The sequence below is a fragment of the Rhinolophus sinicus genome, linkage group LG02 (genome assembly GCF_036562045.2).
Source record: "Rhinolophus sinicus isolate RSC01 linkage group LG02, ASM3656204v1, whole genome shotgun sequence".
Taxonomy (NCBI): Eukaryota; Metazoa; Chordata; class Mammalia; order Chiroptera; family Rhinolophidae; genus Rhinolophus; species Rhinolophus sinicus.
The window spans coordinates 130,210,267-130,235,989 of record NC_133752.1 but is presented as its reverse complement, the minus strand read 5'-3'; the positions used below and the strand labels follow the sequence as shown (position 1 = coordinate 130,235,989).

General features: G+C 33.7%; 1 protein-coding gene across 13 annotated transcripts in view; it reads right to left on the bottom strand.

Annotated features, from left to right (window-relative positions):
- The window catches only part of OSBPL8 (oxysterol binding protein like 8), a 153,013-nt gene that overhangs the window by 19,485 nt on the left and 107,805 nt on the right, over positions 1–25,723 (bottom strand). For all 13 annotated transcript variants that reach the window (XM_019755048.2, XM_019755050.2, XM_074325392.1 and 10 more), the window contains 11 exons: positions 24,419–24,496; positions 22,359–22,460; positions 20,229–20,432; positions 15,580–15,664; positions 14,119–14,290; positions 10,172–10,409; positions 9,380–9,564; positions 6,347–6,428; positions 5,959–6,057; positions 4,111–4,207; positions 595–693 (listed from right to left, as the gene is read on the bottom strand). In XM_019755048.2, coding sequence (XP_019610607.2) covers positions 595–693; positions 4,111–4,207; positions 5,959–6,057; positions 6,347–6,428; positions 9,380–9,564; positions 10,172–10,409; positions 14,119–14,290; positions 15,580–15,664; positions 20,229–20,432; positions 22,359–22,460; positions 24,419–24,496 — 1,441 coding nt within the window. The remainder of the gene's footprint in view (positions 1–594; positions 694–4,110; positions 4,208–5,958; positions 6,058–6,346; positions 6,429–9,379; positions 9,565–10,171; positions 10,410–14,118; positions 14,291–15,579; positions 15,665–20,228; positions 20,433–22,358; positions 22,461–24,418; positions 24,497–25,723) is intronic.

Here is a 25,723-nt window from a genome sequence, read left to right as displayed (position 1 = left end):
AAAGAGGGCTACTATTGCCTACCGTACAGGGCTGGGGAATGACTGGGTTTATAAATTGTAAAGCATACAGAGTAGTCGGGAGGTCTGGACTGTTGTAAACGATAGTTATTATTTAGTATCTTCACCTATGTCCTAAATAATAGGGATAAAAAAGCATAATACATTAAATTTTAAGAAGTTTCCAAATGAGGATGAAAACATTTTTTAAAGAACTTGGTACAATGAAAAGCAGTAAATTAGAAATTTAAAAAGGGTGGTGGTGCAAGAAGATAAAAATCACTTTTAAGGATTCTGAAATAATAAGCAGTCTCATCAAATTTTAAAGCTTGCCCTTAAGGCAAATGAAATTCCATTATTGTAATCTGTCTCTTTCAACTAAAGTACGCGTCACAAAAAGTCCATTGTTGCTCAATTAATTCACCACAGAAATATTCAGCAGATGATAGCAATGATCTAAGTATCTGTAAACCAAGGACACTGTCAATCAAAAGGCTGACTCCTACCATTCTCAAAACATAACAATTTACAGCCACCGAGTAGTCATTTATTTAAAAGGTTTAAGAAATATCTAACTCAAGTATGAAAAACATTTACCTTTACAATGAGCATATGGCATTGTCATTACATAATCTTCACCTCTATTCAAGAAAGTCAACCGTGCTTCTCCTTCTAATATTGCAGATAATGAGTTTCCTAAAATAAATAGTTCACTAAATTTTACAAAACAAATTCAACCAATTCAAAGCAAGCAAGGTACGCGTATATTTAGGACACCTACCACACAGCTACAGTGGAATGTCTTAAAAATGTCTCAGTCTTAATGCGCCCAAACATGTGTTTGTTGTTTTATATCCAAAACACATTTGATCCATATTCCCATTCTTATGAGTACTTTTAAAAGTATAGTTACATTATTATGTTATTTTACATGAGGGTCTCAAGAAAAATCTTAAACATGTAATGCATGCAATAAAACACTGACAGTTTCACTGTATAGCTTAATTTGCCCATTTTTGAATAAAAACATTATTTCTTATCCACCATCAGTCACATTACTTAGTGAAGGCTCAAGCTTTAGGTACTTATAACTGGTATAATACTATAGATACTTTAGACAAATAAAAATATGCATAACCTATTACCCAGGCAATCAATGATAAAATTTCATGGTATTTTCTTCCAGTTTTTCTCCCATGAGTACTTTTCATTCCCCCATCACCAGTTTTATTGAAGTATAATTTACATATATTGTGATCTATTTTAAGTGTGTATTTTGATAGTCTTGGCAATTGTATATAGTCACGTAACTACCACCATCACAATCAAGATGCAAAATTTCCCATCATCCCAAAAAGTTTCTCTTCACTCCTTGGAAGTCAATGCTCTCCCCCAGCCCCAGGAAACCACTGATCTGGTTTCAAGCACTATTTAACCTATTCTAGAGCTTTGTATAGGTGGCATCATAAAATATGTAGTTTGTGTCTGACTTCTTTCACTTAGCAAAATGTGTTTTAGATTCATCCATCCTGTTGTGTTCACATTTCAGACAATTTTAACACTATTAAGTAATCTAATATATGAACATAGTGTAGTTTTCCATTGGTCTTCTTTAATTTTCCTCAACGTTTTGCAGTTTTCAGTGTACTCACGTATCGTTCATTAAATTTATTGCTAAATATTTTATTTTCCAGACACTATTAGAATCAAAGTTATTTTTTAAAATTTCACTCTGCAAGTGTTTTCATTTCTAGCATATAGAAATAAAATTGATATTTGTATTTTGACCTTGAATCTGGCGACCTTACTAAATTTACTTACTAGTTCTAGTAGTTTTTTGGCATATTTTAAAAGTTTTTCTATATAAATTTGGTATGTATATGGTTTAACTTCTTGCTAATCTGCGTTTTAACTTGCTTACTGCACTGGCTAGGACCTCTAATACAATTTAATACAGAAGTAGTGGGAATGAACACTTTTGCCTTGCTCCTGATTTTAGGAAAAATTATTCAATTTCCACCTCAGTAGTATGAAGTTGGCTATATATTTTTCATAAATACCTTTAATCTAGTCCTAATTTGTCAAGAGCTTTTATTGTGAATGGGTGCTGAATTTTGTAAAATCCTTCTCCCACATCTCTTAAAAAATGATACAGTTTTCCTTCATTCTATTAATATAAATTACACATTGGTTGATTTTCAGATGATATACCAACCCTATATTCCTAAGATAAACCCCACTTGATCATGATATATTGTCCTTTTAATATAATGATCATGAAACTTACACTTTTAATATATCCTTTTATGTGTATTACCCTTTATATATATTGATTTGTTACTAATTTGTTAAAGATTTTTTTTCAAGAGAGATTGATTTGCTATTTTCTTGTAATGTCTGGTTTTTGGGCTTAGGGTAATGCTGGCCTTATAAAATAAGTTGAGAAGTGTATCCTCCTTTTCTATTTTCTGTAATAAGTTGTATAAAATTGGTATTACTTCATCCTTAAATGTTTAGAAGATCTCAAGACATCTGGGCCTGGAGTATATCTTTGAAGGAAAATTTTTAATTAGTAATTCAATTTCTTTCACTGATCTAAGCCTATTAAATTTTTGTATTTCTTCTTGGGTCAGTTTTGGCAATTTGTGTTTTTCAAGCAATTTGCCCATTACAATTTAAGCTGTCAAATTTGTTGGCATAAAATAGTCTATAGTATTTCCTTATCATCCTTTCAGGGTCTGTAGGATCAGTAATGATACTTATTCTAGATGTGTATTCTCTTCATCAGTCTACAATCAACTCCTGGATTCTCTGATTTTCTGTTTGTCCACTTTCTACACTGATATCTGCTCTTTATTATTTAATTTCTTTTATTTTCTTTGAATTTATTTAGCTCTTTTTCTAATTTCATAGGGTATAAAGTCAGATCACTGATTTAGATCTTTCTCCTTTTCTAATTTAAAATCATAAATTTCCTCTAAGCACTGCTTTTGCTGCATGCCACAACTTTTGATATGTTATATTTTCATTATCATTTAATTTAAAATATTTTCTAATTTCTCTTGTGATTTCTACTTTGGCCTATGAATTACTTAGAAGTATGATTTTTAATTCCCAAATATTTGGAATTTATCTTGATATCTTATGTTTATTTTTTATTCTATTTCATTGAGGTTGCAGAACAATATACTCTATGATTTTCAGTCTTTTGAAATTTATGGAGAGTTGTTTTATGGTCAAACACATGCTCTATACCAGTGAAAACACCATACATATATCTGAAAATAATGTAAATTCTGCAACTGTCCACTGTAAAGTTCTAGAAATATCAATTAGGGTAAGGTGGTTGCTAGTGTTCTCCATGGTCTTAAGCCATTTACACTATAGTTATAGAGTGTGGAGGGATGGAAGGTGTAGTAGGGAGGGAATAACCTAAATATATGTAACATTCAGAAGAAAACAATCACACTCTGAAACAAACAAAACATGAAACTAGGCCAAAAAAATACAAAAACAAAAATAAAACCCAAACAAAATTAACATTAAGGGAAATAAAAGACATCTTGAAAAACAATAAAGGCATACATCATGTTCCTGGATCAAAAACTATCAGATTCTCCTGTCACAGACTTATCTATGGTTCTCTGCCCTCTCAGGTAACCAAACCTTAGATTTCTGTTGACATATTTTATTTTTCCTATTTTACCGTAATTATTTTTTCTCCCAAGATTGAAATTCTTCAGTTGAAATTTAATTTGATTTTTCTCCATTTAAAATTTAATTTTAAAATCCAAATAAAAGCATTTAAGGTTATATGTTTTCTACTGGTGTATAACTTTGGCCATTTGTTTGGATTGTCATAGTTTTTAAATTAAGTTTCCTACTGTAACCGTATTTCTCTATATCCCCTTGTACTTAACAAAACCTTTTAAGGGTGTGTTATTTATAAATGGATAAAGACACTATAAAAGGCTATTATCCAGGTAAAAATGATACTTAAAATGACATACAAATTCCTTACTGAAAACAGCCGAAGACACTGTCTAAATAAAAACTCACAAGAAAATATTTCTTCCCAGAAAAGGGAGCCAACTGAGACAAGGGGAAACTCACCATAGAACTTGGACTTAGCCAGGATACTACCACTAAGACAAAATCCATCCTTTCGGTTACTAACATAAAAGGCAGATATTGGTGGGTGATGAGACACCTATTGAACAGAAGAAAAAACATAGAATACAATTAGCATATCATTGTGCTATTATCAAAAGTTCACTTCTTAAACATATACTCTATTAATGAAGAAGAAGAACATTTGGTAAGTAGTAAAATCAAATATTGATGATTGTAATAATCAGCCGCCAAGATGTCTCCTCAGGAAACTCACCTTCTGGTATTCACACCATGAGGTGGGCTCCTCTTACACTGTTCAAATCTGGTTTATGGGGAAGTGATAGTATGTCACTTCTGATATTAGGTTATAATCCAGTCTCTCTCTCTCTCTCTCTCAGATTATTAGCTCTAAGAAGCCAGCTTCCACATTGTGAACAACCCTATGCAGAGGCCTAAGTGGTAAGGAACTAAGTCCCATTGTGAAATAGCTTGGAAGTAGAATCTTCCAGCCCAGTTAAGCTTTCAGAGGATTGCAAAACTGTCTGACATCTTGACCACAACCTCCTGAGAGATCCTGTGCCAGAACCACCCAGCTAAGGAGCTTCCAGATTCCCAAACCTCATCGTATCAGATAATAAAGATTGTTTTAAGCAATTCAGTTTTGGCAGTACTTTGTTATAAATATAACTAACACAGTGGCTATTCTTCATATAGAGTACTGAATAGGCGGTAGGAAACTAATAAAAGCTTTGACAAACATGTTATTTTAAGAATTGAACATTATAAATATAAATACATCTTGTGTTTTCTGAAATGACACAAAGCTAAAATTACACTCTTCCTCAAGCATCTCAATTTAGCGAAGCATTGTAACAAAGTAAAATGCAAGGTGTTACAATCATTAATTGAAAAAAATTAATACAAATAAGTGGTTTGAATCCGAGAAGGATATTCAAATCTCTAAAGAAAAGGAAGGTTTTTCAAATGCCTCATGGTCTATGCATCCTCCTTACACTCCCAGCGAGAATTAAAATAATAAGGATCCACTGTATGGAGAGATAACGTCATATTCTTCAGGTTTGTTTGGATGAGGGTGGGGGAAGATTAATAATCATGAATACAGATGTATAAAAGTTTAAATTAATAAAATATTAAAACTAAGAAATATTTTATGACTGCCTACTATGTGTACAATAAAAAATGTATTATGGGGAGGGTACACCTTCAAAGGGCTAACAATTCAATTGGGGAAATAAATGTTCTGTAAAAAGTTAATAACAAGTGTCAACATAACAGCTTAATAGGTAATCACAAAAAATAATACAGAAGTTTGAGAAGGAAAACATCACTAGTCATCTGGATCATGAAAGATAAGCAGGTCAGGGTTTGTTTAAATGAAGAATTGCTGAGAAGAAACACTGGGGTGGGAGAATTAAATTTAAACATACTGAGGCAAAGCAGCACAGTATCAGGTCACCTAACTGTGAATGCACAGGTTTAACTGCAGTGGAAGGCTCAGAAAGACATGTAATTTGAGGTAAATTTAAAAGATATGGAGGACCTTGGATACCAGACAAATGGATGTAAAATTGTTTAGTAACTGGGGAAACACTGAAGAACTTTGGCAAAAAAGGTGGGGTGGGGGCACGGTCACAGGATTCCATGACTTTAACAGGAATCCTTATGAGGACGGCATTCAGTAGTACTCAATACTAAAAGGCAAAATGCTTACCAAATGTTCACAAATAAAGGTTAATCAACAGTGAGTTTACTGAGTTAATATTTTCTATGAAAATATCCCAATAACTTCTGATTCAGTTTTGTTTCAGTAACACGCATTTCTAATACCTGTTCAGCAATATAAAAAGTTTTGCTGTTTGTTCTGGGATGAATCCACAAACAACGGAAAGTCTCACCAAGTATAGGATTATAAGGTTTCTTCAGACCCTAGTGAAAAACACAAGTTTCAAATTACAAATGTGGAAGATTCAAAATAGTTCAAACCAATCAAGATGGGTTTAGCTGTATCACCTGGGAGCTTATCCTTATAAAATTTCACAGTAGTGATATGAAATAAAGTTAAATGACTTTAATCATAATGCAGGTGTAAATTATCAAGTATTTTGCCATTTTGCTAATTCAAAAAGACCGTGCGAATGCAATTATTAATAAATAAATATAACATAAAAAATACAGAACTCATATAAGGCTAAAGAAAGTAAAATATAAAAATTACCTTTGGCTTTTTATAGAATCCTGACAAATACCATTTCACTACTTTCTTCAAACGAAAATAAGGATTTTCTTCAAGAGCAGCCCTAAAAAACAAAATGGTAAACACAAAAACTTTATAGAATCTATCACAAATTCTCCCTCACATTTATTAAGTCAACAACTGAATATGAGATATGATTGGGAAACATTTTTAAAATAGATGGCAAAAACAACCACGTACATCAGTTTGTAAGAATAATTTTTCAAAATCTGGTTACTTTTCTCCCCATTTTTCCTATTCTTTGATGTGCTTGCTGCCCAGGTCTTTGCTCAAGCAGTTTTTGAAAACTCTCTGAACTAAGATTTCATGCATGACTGGGGTTCTGGAGAAACCTAGATGTTGCTAGGGGTTCCCTGAGAAATTGTGATTGAAAAAAATAAACAGATTTTGAGATTCATGCACTGTTTGATGCCTCACATTTGCAATAAGGGGCAGTGGCCGAGAAGGCTCATTAACAACTTTGTTAGAGCTCTTCAGCCCGTATGTCAGAGAGAGAAGGACCACATGCACTTGATTTAGTCTCGTCTTGGTTGTTAATTACAGGAGATGAACGGTAACTGGTGAGTGCTGTAGCACACGGAGGGAGGACACCCGGAGCACGTTAGCCTCTCCTGCACAGACTGCCTCCCTAAGTGTATAGGACTATATGCCTTTTCTGCCCCTTGTACACAACACAGACGTTTCAAACCACAAATATGGAAGTTTTAGAAGAATTTAAACCAATCAAAAGCTTTTAACACATTTTTAGCCTTAACCTCCCCTATGTGCTACCAAATGATTTTCCAGAGTGAACAAACTACCAACATAATGGGTAATCAAAGAATAATTTTCATTTTAAAGAAGAAATTTTTAGAAGCCATGACTCAGCTGCCTTTTTGCCGTTGACATAAACATTGTAAAACACTGACTGTGTACGTCAGAAGTGAATTCTACTGCAAAGTTAATCTGTTTATTGATTATTTATCTATTTTATTATACAATTTAACTATTACACTCTTCAAGCATGTCGGATGGTCCAGTGTGGTGAATTCTGAAGATGATGTGTGAGATGAAGGAGGCTAGGCCTAGGCTTACTGACAACTATGTCAAGTTGGAAGGCCGCATTTTCGGGAATAACACCCTTTGATTGTTCTCTTCCTCTCCGGTTTAAATTCTCTTACTATGATATTTTATTTTAAATTTTACACATATATAGACTACATAGTTAAAAACTCAGAGCAAAATAAAAAAGTATAAAGCAATAAAAGAATACACATGTCCTGTATTGCCCCATCTCTCCATACTGTTATGCTCTATAGGCAATATTTTTTAGCTTCCTTTTTTTAATAAACAATTTTCTTTATACATAAAGAATATAAATATATAGTCTTTCTTTAAAAAGAAGGTAGCAAACTGTACACATTCTTCTGTGCCTGGCTTGGTTCACACACACACATACTCCTGAGGATCCCTGCATATCAGTTTACAGAGTTCTTCCTATGTGTGGGTACACCATACATAATTTAACCAGTCAACTGGGGCTGGATAGTTGAGTTATCTAATTTTATGCTATAACAAACCCTGCTGCAACAACCTTGTATATATGTCATTTTGTATATGTGGAACTATGTCTGTAGGGATTATTCCCAGAAGCAGGATTACTGGATCAAAGGGTTGAATGCATCTGTAATTCTGGAAATACTGCCAGATTCCTTCCAAAAGTGCTGTGATAGTTTGTATCGCCCAGCAGCTGAGTATGAGTGCCTATTGCACACAACCTTGGCAATAAAACAGTGTGTGTTCCCAGAAAAGTGCATCTTTTCAATTTGGGAAAGTGGGCATATCTTAAGAAGATCTTACTGTGATTCATACACTCTGAAAGAAATGAATTTCTAGACAGATAAAAGAAAGAGCTATAATAAGACATAGGCCGAACTGGGGTATAAAAGTTTTTGACTTTTGGTTAATGTGATGGATGAAAAACAGTATCTTACTGTAGTTTCAACTTGCATTTTTCTTATTTTGTGTGATGTTTACATGTTTAAGGACTGTTTCTATTTTTTCAATGTTAAACTGGTCTTATCCTCCTTTTCCTATTAGGTTTTTGATCATTTTAATTCACTTTCTAAGAGTTCTTTTTTATTTCAGGGAGATTAACACTTTGTATATGATTTAATTTGCAAAAATCTCCCACAGTTTATCAATAGTCTTTTGATTCAGGTTATGATTTTCTTTTTGCAATGTTCATTAATGTAACTAATAGACTAATAATGCAACTAGTAAACTGAATACAGATATTGATGGGGAATCTAAACATCAGGTCATAGGGTCAGAACGTAGTGTCTTAGAAAACAGTGCCTTGAAACACCACAGCTGCTAAAATGGGCACGGCAGGTGAAACTTGGAAAGGTATGCACAGAGTTGCTGCCTTTTATTGGTTCTCCAAGCAACTGTTGGGACACAGGTGGACAGTTAGTTCCTCCTCTACCTCCTTTGTGCCTGCCTTTTTCGGAACTGTACCCAGGATCAGCGGGCAGGAAGAAAGATGAAAGTGGGGATTTATGCCGAGAGCCAGCATGTGGCAGAGCATTCTGGTTCTGGTAAGCTGCATGTGCCTCACAGCATGCAGAGAGGATAAGTATAAACAAAAGCACAAGCCCCAGGATGGGACCTGAACAAGGGCTGAGGTGGGAGAACAAACAATGCCAACCACCTGTCCCTGTGTTAGGTCAGGAAGCAGTCAGGGAGCCTGTGACAGCAGTGCTGTTGGGTGAGAGGTAAAACTCCCGTCCTCCTCAAGCTTGTGATCTTAGTTCAACTTCATAAGTGAAAACATTATACCAAAGTATTAAATATGCTTCTTATTAAGGTCAACTGTAGGAGTGGTGGAGAAGAGAGAGGGATAGCGCAGTAGGGTCTGATTTTGGTAAGGCGTAACTATTAAATAGTACTCTAGGAAAAAAATCTAGAAAACCATGAAGTACCTTCTATTTTAAGAAATGAGAATCTACTTACTCAGATAGGAAATCTGCATGATAGTAATAATCTGAAAGTTTATCCAGGAAAGAACGAGGTTCCAAGATAAATGTAGGCAGAACCACCCTGGACAGGTCCATGCCAGGACGAACTTGTTTCAGCAGTGTCCAGATAAGGCTTTTGTTTTCTTCAGACACAGTTTCTGTTTGAGAAGCCTCACCTGCCTTCAGCAATTAACAAAAATACTGAAATATTATATTTATTTCAGACACACAGATGCATAGAAAAGACAGCTAATGTTGAAAATCAGAATTCTCTATTTGACTATTAAGCATCGTTAAAATGTGGAAATAACCCATTAGGTAATAAATAAAGTCTATAGCTATAAAAGTTATGTAAAAAGGGTAGTTGCAAGAGATATCAAAGTGAATCATATATGCAAAGAATCCATCACAAAAAATATTATACTCCATTATATTATTATCTTTACTTCTATGCACAAGTAATAACAAAGTTACAAACTCATGTTTCCTTGCAGTTTACTTTGTACCTGGCAATGACATTGAGCAGTATCCTATTTTAAAAGCAAACCTGAAGAAAATGTGAACTTTAAATTTAACAGAATAGAGTCCTATTTGTATGAGTACTATGTATTTTTAGCTGTTTATAAATAATATTTCATATGTATGCAACTTTTAAAATACAATAGGTATCATAGAAATATTCTTTTAGGAAAAATAAGCAACAGGTCAAACAAGTAATAGATTCAATTACATTTAAAAATTCCCAAGAATTAGAAAACCCAAATCTTTGAAAATCACAGACTTTTACCTCTCCAAGTTCCTCATGACTCTGTTCAGTGTAGGTCGTCTCCTTTAAAGGCTCAACGGGCTCAGGTTCAATATATGAATCATCTTGCCTTTCTGATGTATCGGTGTCACTTTCTTCACTTTTCCCCATCACCTCATTGTCAGACTCATCATGCTCTTGATCATTTTCTTTATCAGATTTATCAGAATACATATCTTGGTCCTTAAAATGCTGTCGTTCAATTTCACTATCATTTAACCTTAAGGGAAAGAATTATTAGAAGGAAGAATAAAAAGGGGTTAAGAATATTTAACTTACAAATAAAGATGCTGTCTAACATTCATTGAGAATTTACTATGTGCTGGGCACTGTTCTTAGTGCTTTATGTAGTTTTACTCATTTATTTCTCAAAATAACCCTATGAAATAGGTAGCTATTCTCACTTTACACATTAGTAAATGGCAGAGAAGTAAAAAAAAAAAAAAATGGGGAAATGTAAAAGATGACACACTGAACTCTTTGTCTCTACCACCTGGGGCTAAAATCTTCAAAAGCAAAATTTTACACTATCTCTTGCTTATTTTCTTAGTTTTGTGATCATCATCACTGGAACCAACCTCACTGTCACTTCTGCTCTGAAACTTCAACTCACAATCATCAGATTCTGAAGTGAATGCACATGAATTATGACTTTCCACCTGTAAAGGTATCCAAAGTCACTTAAAATAAGTTCAAGAATGAGACAAGAAAATGTAAAAGATAACTAATTATATTATTTAATACTTGACCAATAGGCTTAATCTTAAGGAAAAAAATCCAGGGAGAACTGGAAACGGAAATTTCAGCTTAAGGAAATGAAACTATAACCTAAAATTGACAAACTGCTATACTCAACTCTGTTTCTACTAATCCTAAAATGATTAGGTTTGATAATATGTACAAAAAGGAAGATTAAAAAGAACAAACTCATTGTCAGAATCAATTTTTTAAAAAGAAATTTCTTATTTAGGAAAGTATCTGTGGGTTTCATTTGCTATAATAAAACTTACAGGGATGAACACGAAAGTATTTTAAAAATGAATACACAGTGCCATTATATTTAGCTGATATTTTAACAATGCTGAGATAGTAACAGAGCAAAGACGTCCTATTTGATTCCTATGTTAGTTTCTATTTTTCCAAAATCTTCATTTGATGGATTTTTAACCAGAGAATTTCTAATAGAAATACATTTTTATATGCATATTATTTTCTTTCTTTCCCTTTATAACCATATTTTTTTGTTTTGTCTTTTTTTCTATGATAGCTGCATTACAATAGATTTTTACAAAGAAGACTAAATTAAACTCCCTATGCAATTTTATGAAGTCATATTTCTTTTTTCAAAAAAGATTTTTATTAAAATCTAGCTAACACACAATATTATATTAAGTTTAGGTGTACATCATAGTTATTCAACAGTACCCGCCTGGCACTATACATAGTTATTACATTATTGATTATATTACCTATGGTAAAGAAGTGGTCACCATGATAAACCCAGGAACCATCTGACACTGTATCATGCTAACACAGTATTATCCGCCTTTCCCTCCCTTTTAAAATTTTCAATAATAGTTGACATTCAATATTATTTTGTATTAGTTTCAGGTGTATGCACAGTGGTTAGACATTCATATAATTTAGGACGTGACCCCCCTAACTAGTACCACCTGGCACTACACGTAGTTGTTACCATATTATAGATTGTATTCCCTATACTTTACATCCCCATGACTATCATATATTTTTAAAAAGTAGTCTAAAATTGCTGTCTCTGCTTTCTTACCATCTATTCTCTCCTTGACTACTAATGATCTGGCTTTCACTCCCCTAAATCCAGTGAATCTGTTCCCTAAAGGTCACTAATGATGACTTAGCTGACAAACCCAACAGCCTTGTCTAATCTTCGCCTCCTGTGACTTCTCTGCATCCCAGGATTTTGATGATGATTATTTTCCTTCAAATGGTCTTAGTGCTTGGGTTCCATGTAACCGTGGTTCTACTTTTTAAGCTCTCTGATCTCTCTTACTTCCTTCTGTCCTTAGATATTTTCATCTTCCTTGGCCCTTTTTTATTTTCTATATCCTCTCTCTCCTTTGCCAAGCTCCCCAATTTCAAGGCTTCATTATCATTTGTATGTGATTTCCAAACCCATGCATGCAGGAATAAGCTTTACACCCATGTTTTTATTTTAAATGCTTGGCTGACATCATCTATTTGTCCTGGGACCACTGCAGCCTCGACATGTACAATATTCAATAAATTATTATTTCCCAAACATGGTCCTTTGTTTTATTTTACCATTATCTTCCCAGTTAAAGCTTGGTGACCTTCTTTAACTTCACACACTTCCTGTTTATATCCCAGCAGACTACAAGTCTCGGAGACAGGCTCCCACCCCGTCACCTCTGCATCATCAGCTCCCTGCTCATTTTCTGTCATATAGCCAAATAAACATGTTGATATGTTGAGTCTATTTTTGAAAAAGTCTGCTATATTGATCCTCTCCCTGATTGCCTCGCTGGGTGCTATGTTTTCAACTTCTAAATTTTCCTGATCTTATGTATATTATCCTGAAGCATCTCTCCTTTGGTTGTTTATGTCTTTTTCTTCCTACTATTTATAGTTACCAGGCATTTATAGGTTTCAAACATAACAAAACAAAATAAAACATCTCTCCAGGATCACACAGCTAGTGAACTGCTATGATGTATTCAAATTTAGGATCATATCTGATTTATCTCCCTATTCACAATGTGATGAGTTATACAGAAAATGTATAATATCTTCTACTAAAAAGAGGTTCAAAAATTTTAATGAATAAATATGTGAAGCAGATAAATTTTTAAGATCCCCAAATTTACAAATTACCTGGTAGTCAATAAAAACAATGAACAGTTTACAGCTGAAGAGCTTCAAGGGAAAAATGTCGGAAGAGGCCCCAACAAACATCTATTCCCACATAAATTGTGCCCCACCCCCCAATCTTATGCCATTCAGGCTTTCATATTGGGGATTAAGCTAAAACTCCAGATTATAGGTCTGCAAGGAAATGATGTAAAAGCTCATGTAATAGAGGTTTTTAAAGAGAGTAAAGAGTCAAGCAAAAGGTTAAGAAAAAACCCCAAAATGTTCAGCTCAGGTTACATGGGGAAGAGGAGAGTGGCAGTCATACTTTGAGGAGAGTAACCCCAATGCTGATAGGTGTAAGTGGCTGTACAGCAGAAGCTGAGCACTGGGGTAAGGGAGGAAAAAAGGAAGTCTACTGTTTTCCTACAAAGCACCAAAAGAGACATGAACCTCAACAAACCACTGAATCTCAAACAAAGTACTTCTTAGTTTCTGTGGAGAAAATGTTTTATTATTATTAACTATAATAAATGCTGCAGGGACTAAAATCACAAATAAGATACAATTCCAACTCGAAACACTTACAATACACTAGAAGAATTCCACAAATATCAGGTAGAATAAGTCAGGTGCCATTATTAAAAAAAAAAAAGCTACAGGACAGCAATAGAAGGGCATTTCATGGTTCCATTTCATGGTTATGAGGCAGGAAAGTCTTCACATATGATGTCATATTTGAGATTGGTCTTGAAGAATACATAGGATTATAACAGGAGAAAAGAGCAAGCACCAGAAATCATTCTTAATGAAGGGAACACCATGAACAAAGACAAGGTAGACAGCATGATTGTATTTGGGAAGTAAGTTATTCTCATAGGCTGGAATCAAGGAAATAATTTTCTATACCTTACCATAGTCACTAAACAAATCTTAAACCAGGCCTTGGACATATAATGAGAAGAAGACAGCCAAGTTTCAATCCTAGAAACACTACAAAAATCCTAGGCCTGTCTACTAACCTAGTGAACAACATGATCTCTAAAATAATGACCAAATTAGTGGCAATATCTACTTACTGGAAGTTGTCACCACTGTGGAGATTGTTAGCACGTAATAAGCCATACAAAGTCACATGTGTGCTATCTGACGAAATGCTCAGGTCATGTTCCTTTCCTTCCCTGATCATTGTACGTTTAAGAAGACTAGAACATTTCAAAGCCAATTCCAGAGCATCCATCCAGCACCTTCCTAGGAGAACACAGATTCATAAGGAGTATAATTCAAGAAACTAGAAAAACTAGCATCCATCTTAATTTAACACTGTTAGCCTTTAAGCATACTATTATTTCTTTGAGAAAGATGTACTGGTAAAGTTAATTTGAACATAAAATCTTGTAAAGGTTTTTCTTAAATGCAATTTTTTAGTTTAACAAGTGCTTTTTACATACTAAGCACATACAAACCACTGGTAAATGAATAGAATATAGCATGAATTAGAAAGTAGCCTAAATAAGTGTACTTAAAAGGAAAAAAAAATCTTAGAACATTAATATGTAGTATAATTTGAAGGTACCAAACAAGGTACATAAAATATACTACAGGGGTTATGTTTCTACTATAAACAAACGATTGTCTAAAATAATGTTTTGTTATTGATAATAGGTCTACCCCCAGGTTTAGCATCCATTCCACTTACATGTTTAAAAAATTTTAAGTCAAGGAAATGCTTGTATAATACTGTCATTAACTGCCACATTAGTTAGTAGAAACACTAATAACTGATTTTTTAATTAAAATTTAGAACTGTAATTAGCAGAAAAAGAAATGCTGGTTGCTCTTAAATTCATATACATTTGTTTCAAGATCTGTTGGAAATATCAGCCAAGTTAAACACTTTTATAATGAAAGCTTGTACCTATTTTAATTTTAAAAATAATATCTGGTAAAAGTAAACTTGGAAGATTACAAGATTCCTTAGGCTAAGCGAGTCTATAAAATATAAAAGTGAGGAACAAATCCACTGTCGATTATTAAGGTTGTAAAGTTACCGTGCTTTCATATAAGTAAGTTTTACTCTTCCTGTATTTGCTTCAGGAATTAAGTATTAATTGACTGAGCTTAGTATGTACTTAAATGTCTATGTAAGAAACGCAAAACAGTTTATATGTCTTATAAATGTCAGTATTTAATGATAAAATATAAATAGTATTAAACATACCTCTACAGTGATAAAACTGTGCGTTACCATAGAGAACACCAACCAGTCAAAAGGTGTTAACATGTCAATGGAGCCTGGAGAAGAAAAATCCAGGCTGCTAACTCATCACTCAATTACCCAATGCTTCTTTCCTATCAGATTTCCGTTTGTCTACCAAGTTAATGATAGAACTGTGTTCTAACCAATTTATGATTACGGTAACTCTGCTGTTAATACCATACTAAAGACAGACTTGCCCAAAGGAAAAATACACAGTGGTATATAAAATAAATATTTAGCAATGAGGACCCAAATCCAATCCATCGAAACCTATATTTACCATCTGACTCTGAAGTAGCTCGGATGATCAAATAACTGCTAGGTAAGGGCTGAGTTATGGATCCAACTGCTTCACCTTTTGGACCCTTAATATAAACAAATAAAATAAAAATGAGCAAAATAAATGATTTACTGTAAGTATTATGAGATCTCAACTTATATTATCCATTATTATCAGTAACAATCTAAATTAGGCATGGATTATAATTTAAAAGCAAACAAGCTTTAATTTCATGCTTGCTGACAAAGCAAATGTTAAGTATTAAGGAACATTTTCCTCTTCCAACAAATATACCTCCTTACTAGATAATTGAACTTATAGTTAATATTAGTTAAATATTACCTCTGCGTATTAGTCACATATTAAAGAGAAATTTAAAATTTACTGTAAAAGACCAAATTTTAATTTAACAGAGAATTTCCATTTCATATATACTAGATGAAAAATACTTAATTTCTAGAAACCATAAAGACACAGCTGGAAATACAGTTATAATTTATAAGAAAAAGAGAAAAGAGTTCTGAGTAGGTCTAGGGAAAAATAAATCTCCACTTTATAACCAATGATATACTTGTTTCTAAATACCAACTATAAAACCTCATTTTATTTTTCCAGAAACAAGAAAGAAAAAGGAATTTTTTTATTATTGGTTGGGGTTATTTGTTTTAGAAGTATACAACACCAAGAGCTCTATATGATCAGCGTCAACAAGGATAATCTTACATGAACACAGGTCTAATCTGGAAAGAAAATCTGATGACTGAATTTAGAGTATAATTGTAATAGAAAAATCATAATTTTTAAGTTGTCAGATCAAAGAATAAAATGGACTTTTGAGAAGCATAAACATTAGAAAGATGCAGGTTCAAAAAAAATTACAAAATCAATATGATTTTAACAAATCCTATAATATCCTTTGGGTATTTTCAGATAGCATTATAATTTATGGGCAGTTCCTAGAACCAGTATAGAGTAGGATCTAGAGTCAGACTGCCTGGGTTTCAAATTTGGTTCCATGCTAGAAAAATTATCTAAGTAATCCTTTAGGCTTCAATCTTTTTGTCTGGTCAATAGGGGAAAATTGTATCTTCCTTAAAAGTATGAAAATTTAAAAAATGATTCTATGTAAAATGCTCAAAAGAGTCCCTGACACAAAGAACTCATAAACACTACTTTTTCCTAACCATAGACACTGACTTTGAAGCTGTTGTTTTTTTCTCTTTCTTTTTTTAAGTTAAAGTTTATTGGGGTGACAATTGTTAGTAAAGTTACATAAATCTCAGGTATACAATTCTGTATTACATCCTCTATAAATCACATTGTGTGTTCACCACACAGAGTCAGCTCTCCTTCCATCATCATATATTTGATCCCCTTTACCCACATCTACCACCCCCCAACCCTTACCCTCTTATAACCACTAAACTATTGTCCGTGTCTATGAGTTTTTATTTCTCTTTTGCTTGTCTTATTCTTTTGTTTTTGGTTTATATACCACATATCAGTGAAATCATATGGTTCCCTACTTTTTCTGTCTGACTTATCTTGCTTAGCATTATAATCTCAAGATCCATCCATGTTATCACAAATGTTCCTATATCATCTTTTCTTACCCCCAAATAGTATTCCACTGTGTATATATACCACAACTTCTTTATCCATTCATCTATTGAAGGACATTTTGGTTGTTTCCATGTCTTGGCCACCGTTAAGTAAAGCTGCAATGAATACTGGAGCATACTTGTCTTTATGGATAAATGTTTTCAGATTTTTTGGGTAGATACCCAGGAGAGGGATTGCTGGATCATATGGTAATTCTATTTGTAATTTTTTGAGGAACCTCCACACTGCCTTCCATAGCGGCTGCACCAATCTGCTTTCCCACCAACAGTGTATAGGGTTCCTTTTTCTCCACAGCCTCTCCCACACTTGTTACTATGTCTTGTTGATGATAGCCATTCTGACTGGGGTCAGGCTTTTATTTGCATTTCTTTGATGATTAGTGATGTTGAGTGAGCATTTTTTCATATGTCTATTTGCCATTTGTATGTCTTCTTTGGAGAAATGTCTCTTCAGATACTCTGCCCATTTTTCAATTGGGTTGTTTGTTTTTTTGTTATTGTTGAGTTGTATGAGTTCCTTGTGTATTTTGGATTTTAGCCCCTTAGCGGAGGCACTGTTTGTAAAAATCTTCTCCCATTCAGGTGTTTGCCTCTTTATTTTGTCGATGGTATCTTTTGCTGTGCAGAAGCTTTTAAGTTTCATATAGTCCCATTCATTTATTTTAGCTTTTATTTCCCTTGCCTTTGGAGTCAAATTCATGAAATGCTCTTTGAACCCAAGGTCCGTAAGTTTACTACCTATGTTTTCTTCTATGCAGTTTATTGTTTCAGGTCTTATGCTTAAGTCTTTGATCCATTTTGAGTTAATTTTGGTACATGGTGACAGATAGCAGTCCGGTTTCATTCTTTTGCATGTGGCTTTCCAATTCTGCCAGTACCATTTATTGAAGAGGCTGTCTTTTCTCCATTGTATGTTTCTTGCTTCTTTGTCAAAAATTATCTGTCCATATTTATGTGGGTTTATTTCTGGGTTCTCAATTCTATTCCATTGGTCTAGTCCATTGGTTTTTTTGCCAGTATCATGCTGTTTTGATTATTGTAGCCCTGTAGTACAAGCTAAAGTCGGGGAGTGTGATACCTCCAGTATTGTTCTTTTTTCTTAAGATTGCTTTGGCTATTCGGGGTCTTTTGTGGTTCCAAAAAAATCTGATGATTTTTTGTTCTATTTCTGTAAAAAATGCCTTTGGGATTTTGATGAGGATTGCATTAAATCTGTATATTGCTTTGGGTAATACGGTCATTTTAACGATGTTGATTCTTCCAATCCAGGAGCATGGAATATCTTTCCATTTCTTTGTGTCTTCTTCAATTTCTTTTAAAAATGTCTTATAGTTTTCAGGACATAGATCTTTCACATCCTTGGTTAAGTTTATTCCTAGGTATTTTATTCTTTTTGTTGCAATTGCAAAAGGAATTTTTTAAAAATTTCTTTTTCTGAGATTTCATTGTTAGTATATAGGAATGCAATGGACTTTCGTACGTTGACTTTGTAGCCCGCAACTTTACTGTATTCGTTTTTTGTTTCTAATAGCTTTTTGGTGGAGTCTTTAGGGTTTTCCATATATAGCATCATGTCATCTGCAAAGAGTGACAATTTAACTTCTTCATTCCCAATTTGGATGCCTTTTATTTCTTTCTCTTGCCTGATTGCTCTGGCGAGGACTTCCAACACTATGTTGAAAAGCAGAGGTGACAGGGGACAGCCCTGCCGTGTTCCTGAACGTAGAGCAAAGGGCTTCAGTTTTTCACCGTTAATTATGAGATCAGCTGAGGGTTTGTCATATATGGCCTTTGTTATGTTTGAAGCTGTTTAAACAATGTCCTAAGCAGGTTTTGCTTGTGTAGAATATTCTTATGTTCATATAATTGTACAATTTTCTTCCCCCAAAATATGGAATTAAAAAAATTTGACATTAAATAAAATATTTTCAGTTATTTAAAAATTCATTATAATTCTTACAATTCCTAAGAGTAGTAGTAAAAAATAAATACTATACATAAAAGGCTTTGAAAGTAATTTGTTTTCACTTGAGAATCTCATGATATATAAATACCACAGGTTCTATGGGTTAAGGTTCTGTGGGTTAAATTCTTTCCCCTGTGGGAAGTATCTAATTCCAGCATGGAACTAACTTTGTAATCCTAAGTTTATTCCTGCTATGACTCCAGACTACTGAAATAAAGATAAGAGGTCCAGGTATTTTCCTAGGTGCATATATATTGCCTAATTAAGCAATACTAAAAAAGCGGGAGTTACTATTAGTTAGCCCTAATCTCAAGTAGGTGGTTTTCTTTAAAGGAGGAATTCTAAACCCTTTATTCAAATATAATTAACCTTCTTACAAGCTAAAATCAAGAAACACTGTAAAAACTTTAAATAGACTCATTTATTTAGTTAGCGTGTATACTGCATGTCTATTTTTTTGTAGAATTCCTTGATGACTAATTAAATAAGGCATTGCTATTTTCCTGATGAAGTTTCTGCTGTTCTAATACAGAGGTGATCACAGTAATGCTTTTTAGTTACAAAGCACTAGAGCGCCACCTTCAAAGAAAGCTGCCTCTCAAGAGTGAGTAGGACTGAGTCTGCTTACAGTCTTCTTGCCACATATTTACATCACTGCATGAAAACCACAAAAATAAATGGCAGCTTCTGTTTTAGGGGATCTCACAATTTTGATGAAGAAAAAAACACAGTAAACATGACACAATACTACAAAGCAAAATTAGTAATTGTAAATTTAAAAAAATGGTACAAATTGAATTCCCATCACAAAGAGATAATACGGTACAGTATGAATTAGGAAAACATTTTCTGGATAAATTTTAAAATTAGATCTTAAAGGTAAACATGGAGTTTTGGTGTGCATTTCATTGTGGGAAGAGACAGAAAGAGGAATAACGTGCTTGAAAACAAATTTATAAGTCTTGCCAGAGAACAGCAATCATTAGATTAATGGATTTATCTCAGTACTGCTCACAGATTGTCATCTTTACCTTTTACCTATAAAACAAGTGCTTACTTACCTTTACTGCCCAAATAGACTGTTCCAAAGGATGAAAAAGTTTGAAGCAAAAGCCATCCTTTTTTGATGGACGCTCAATGATTTCACAGGCATTCAGAAGGACTGTTCCTACCCATTGACCATTTTTTTGGGTTTTATAGATCAGTAGCACCCCAGGTTTCAACACACACCACAACTTGGTCCAGCTCTTCAGAGTACCACGAATCTACAGAAAGATAAGTTGTTGTTGTTTTTTTAGAAAGCTGTTTTTCTCCTCCTGCTCCACAAGATACAAACTGAATAATGGCAAATAGGATGCTTTAACCTAAAATTTCCAGAAAATGTGCATGTTAGTTTTTTTTTAAGCTACTAAATGGCAAACACTGCTAATACACATAAAAATAGCATGGCTCTCTGCTTCTGAGACACTTAATTTCTAGTGGGAGTCTGGGTCAACAGTTTCAAAATACTATATAAGTAGAATGGTTTTCCTAACCTTCCGGGCCAGGTCAGGGGCTATTAAAATATACGTTCTAGTACCAAGATTCTCATACTCTTAGCATCTGTCACAGCTATAATTTTATTTGTGTGTGAGATTATTCTACTTTTTAATATTTTTTCCCTCTTTACTGCTGCATCAAGAGTGATGAAAACACCGCTAGCATACACCAGGCATTCCCTGAATGTGTGGTGAGTGTAGAAAGAACCTCCTTCTAGCCCCTAAAATTACCTTCTCTAAATTGCCTTGTTCTTAGTAATTACGTGAAGTGTACCATATAAATTTCGTGGGGCATTTAAAACACAAGTTACACAAATCTCTCTCTAGTCTCAAAACTCTTCCTCATCCCAGAGTTTAATGCTATGTCAAAACTAAGTCTATAACTAGCTTTTCCTATTCCATTTCCATAATCCATTAAAAGTATTTATATGCAAAGTCACTGAATTCACAATACTGAAAAGGATGCTGATATAATAGAGATTAAAAACTAGGAATCATCCTCACTTTTATTACTGTTCTCTCAATACACTTACAAGAAGTATGGAATACTGGGATCCCTAACCCCTCAAATAGGCATACTACAGTAACTCTAAACAAGAAAAATTTATAAAGGGGGAACTTGGAGCCAGGCATGAAGAGAAAATCTTTAAGAAAAAGTACGTGTGTATGTAAAAGAGATGAAAAGAGTTATCCTGAGGTAACATTCTGGATCTTGGAGATGTGACAGTAGAAAATGGGTGGCAAATTATCAGAATGAAGGTAGGATTTAGAAAGCAAGTCAGGGGATGTGTTGGGGACTTTTGGGGAGTTAGAGAAAAACCAATGTCAAAAGACAAGAGTAGGTTTAGCTGTGAAAAACCCAAGTGAGATCTGGAGCCAAATTAGTTAGAAAGTGTCTTCTGCACTACACAGACAAAGACCTAGCATTAGTTGAACTACTAGGGAAACCATCACTAGACTCCCGTGTTAGTGAGAGAATTTCCACGACAGATCTCATAAATGTTAGGCAGAGGTTGCACCAACTCTTTGGCAAAGTGGAAAGCTTTCAGGGTTGGAGTGAATTTCAGGTCAATGCCAAAAGCTTCCTAGAGGAAAGTGTCTCACAAGATCATTCTTAGTTTGAAAGGTTACTACAAATGTCCTTCAGATAGGAAGGAGAAAGAGGACAGAGTGACTAGGGTGCTAGAAAAGGAAATGAAATAAGTGGAAATCACCAGAGGCCAAAAGAAGAAGGTATGGAAACAGCAGTGTGTACCTTTCTCTGAAAATTAATCCTTTTCAAATGATAACTTGTATTAACTTTGTCTCCGATCTTTTCAATAATGCATATACCAAGACTACAATATTAAATAATTTGAATAGCAAGGAAAATATTCCTTTACAGCATATTGATTAAACTACATAATGTCACACAAATCAAAAGCGTTTTTAAAAGAACTGTTATAAATATTTGATGTTGTTGTCAAGAGAGACAACATTAAGTCTCCTTCTCCCCATTAAGACTGGAACACAGACCTCTGGGATACAATTAACCGTTTGTCAGCGAAAAACAATCATCTCAGTACTTGTTTTTATCTTGTAAGCTTCAGTGCAGTCTGGGTTTTCCTATTCCTATTTCCAGCAACACGAATTCAAAATTCATTACAAACTGACCTTCAACCAATCAGCCATAACAATAACAGCAGGATCTGTGATTGTACTGAGTAACTCCTTTGTGGCTCTTTTCTTTTCTTCTCGGTAATTTTTCTTTTGTACCTATTTTACAGAAATAGAAAAATTAAAAATTTATCAGTAGTGGGGCAATTTCTTTTCAAATGTTTTAGAATTACAGAATGTAAAGCATAAAATTTTAAATCTCTTTTTAGAATTCTAGCATCTTAAGATAAAATAACTATTTTTTAAAATTTTGTTTTGTTTTTAGAGCTGGTAGAAATTTTTAGAGAAGGTTAGAATCTATAATATTTTTTCTGATCACTAGTCCAGTTCTCTGTATCTTTTTAAATAATTTTACCTTTTTTAAATTACAGAATAATACATGAATACAATCTCATGGGAAAAATTTCAATAAAGCTAAAAGCCATCTTCATTTATACCCTATCCTATTTCAATCCCCAGGATTGTTAACCTTTCAGAAAACCACAGGCTTTTTCTATGTATAAAACCTATAGAAATATATAGCTTTTGTGTTTGTTTTGATTTTTCAAACACATAAAAATGTTCTCCCATTCAATATTTTTTGGAGTGTTTCCATGTCTATCTCATTCTTTTAACTGCTCCACAGAACTCCTAGTATGAATAATAACAACTAACATTTACTGGGTACATTCTGTGTACCAGTCATAGTTCTAAGCACTTCACATGTATTACCTCATTTAATCCTCACAATAAACTTAGGAAGTAGGGCTATTAGTATCCTTATTTTACACTTGAGAAAAATGAGACACAGAGGGTAACTTTCCCAGAACTACACAGCTAATCAGACACGGAGGCAGGATTCAAACAGAGGTAGACTGGCTCAAAAAGACATGCTCTTAACACCATGCTCTACTGTTTCTCTAATTTTTCTTAATATATTGCTTGACTGATGGAAATCTCTGTTGCTGTTTTTTCATATTACAAACATGCTGCAATTGCTTGCAACTGATGATTTTGTTCTTTCCTAATACTAATATGAAAAATATAAATAATTAAGAAACCACGACAATGAAATTAATTCATTCAAAATATCAAAGTTTTACATTCATAAGTCACTTCTGAGATAATCTGGGAAAACAGCAGTCAATTAATGCAGTCTTATTACTGCTTGGTTGTTATTATGTGGATAAGAGAGAATGGTAACAACTTATTGGCAATATATTTTTTAAACTATAACACAAAATCTTCCTAGTTCCACTTAATGGTAAAGAGACTACATACAAATAACAAAATTTTAATAATTCTACAGCCAACAAACTTTAGACTTTTGTCTGTATTATCATGTATATCTGAATTAACAGTAGATTTAATATGATATTACAAATGCATACAAGATCAAATATGGGGGAAAAAGAGGTAAGGTAGATTACTCAGGGATCAGAATCCATTGGAAGGCACGTGTTGCTTAGGCTCCACGATCTGTGGCCAATCTGGAAGGCAGGCCCAATATTGCATGTTTCTTAAGAGAATTTGGAAATCTGCACTTGTAATTAATAGTTGGCTCAAATTTTACAAACATTGTGTAGGTCAAACAAAATACAGTGGGTCCTCGAATAAGGTTGTTTCATTCTGGTTTATATCAATTAACCTATGGTAAAACTGGTTTTCTTATACGTATTGACAATGTTAAGTGCGGACTTACTGCATATCTACCCAGGGGCCAAATTCAGCCTATGACCTAGCAGTTAGTCAACTCGAATTTCCAAGGGCACCAGCGCTTCCCATCAGGTGTTCTACAACGCAGTGATGTCCCTGACTGGGGTACAACTCTGCAGAGATATACCTGGTCCTCAGCCAGGAGTCACCAATGAGACCTGAAACAGCTGTGGGATAGCTATTAAGTAGCCGTTTCAGATAACTCCAGAACGCCATTCAAATATTAACATTTTTATGTGTGCCTGTCTGGATATTTTTTTTCCTTCTTTTAAGAAGACATATTTATTTCTTTATCTAATTAGCTTACCTTCAAAAGCACATGTGAAGCATAATATTAGTTATGAAATGACTATGGAACTAACCTTGAGAGATTCTTTTTTTGTGAGCTTGCTTGAAGTTGAACTATCCTTCTCCGAGCCATTATAAAGTTTAGATTCAGACTGAAATCACATAGGAATGAATAAAAAAGAAACAATAATTAAAACCTTCACTTATTCTACACATCTGGCATATAAAAATTAATGTTCAAACTATGCTTCCCATTTATTGCTGTGATTTAGGCAAATGTCGATTTTCAAATAACGATTTTCTATGTAGTATAGTATTTGGGTTTAAAAACTATAATCCATGTTGAACCCACAAAACCATAAAAATAAACACTAATCAATAAATTAATCTACAATGTGAGGTTAAATAAGATTATTTGTAAATTTTTGCATTCAATTTCCCAGAGAATTTCTAAGAAACATACGCAATTATTTATTCTTAGGACAAAAGTATCTAAAGCAATAGAATTTTTAAGCAGATGACATATTCTAAATAAAAAACCAAACAATGTGCATTCTAGCAAGTTGCTGCGCACACTGATCGCCCTGTTGCTACTCCTCCTCCAATGGAAAAAAATACAAACATCTTCAGAAACTAGTATTAAAACACTCTAATTTGCACACTGTTTGAAAACCAAAATTCCTAGCATCTACTTCTTACTTATCCAGTCAGTGCCCTTAAATTATTATTAATGTCTTAAACTTGTTTCCAGATGTTGTTTATACTTCACATTTTCATTTGATCTACATAAGAACCTTGAAAAACAGGCATAACAAGTGATTTTATCTCCATTTTACAAATCATGCCAGAGAGGCTTAGGGAGGTCGATTTTCTAAACTAACAATCAATAACATAGCAGGGATCACAACTTGCATCTCTTCATCTACTATTCTTTTAAGGAGACTACATTCTTTCATCAGATTAGAAGAGAATAAAACTAAAAGCTGCTTCTACAAATCCTGAAACAATAGAATTAAACATACTCTTTCAGTGTTCTGTGATTTTCATTGTTACCTACTGTTCGACATAGCAGATAAAGTTCTTAGCATTACTCCTAGTGCCAAGAAAGTATATGGGGCTTGATCCATATGGTGGCTTTCAAATGGTAAATGGCCAGATGTGCATATTACTACTACATGTGATCAAGGATAAAAAACTCTGGGTATATACTCCATCACTCAATTTTAAGATCCACGAGGGCAGTGACTATGTTTACTTACCAGTGATACCCTGGGGAAAAGGGCTCAAAATATATCCAATAAATTAATAAAATGAAAATGAAACTAGAATTTGCAGCTCATTTATCTCTTCTAATAACGCTTCTGTTAGTTGGTACAAAA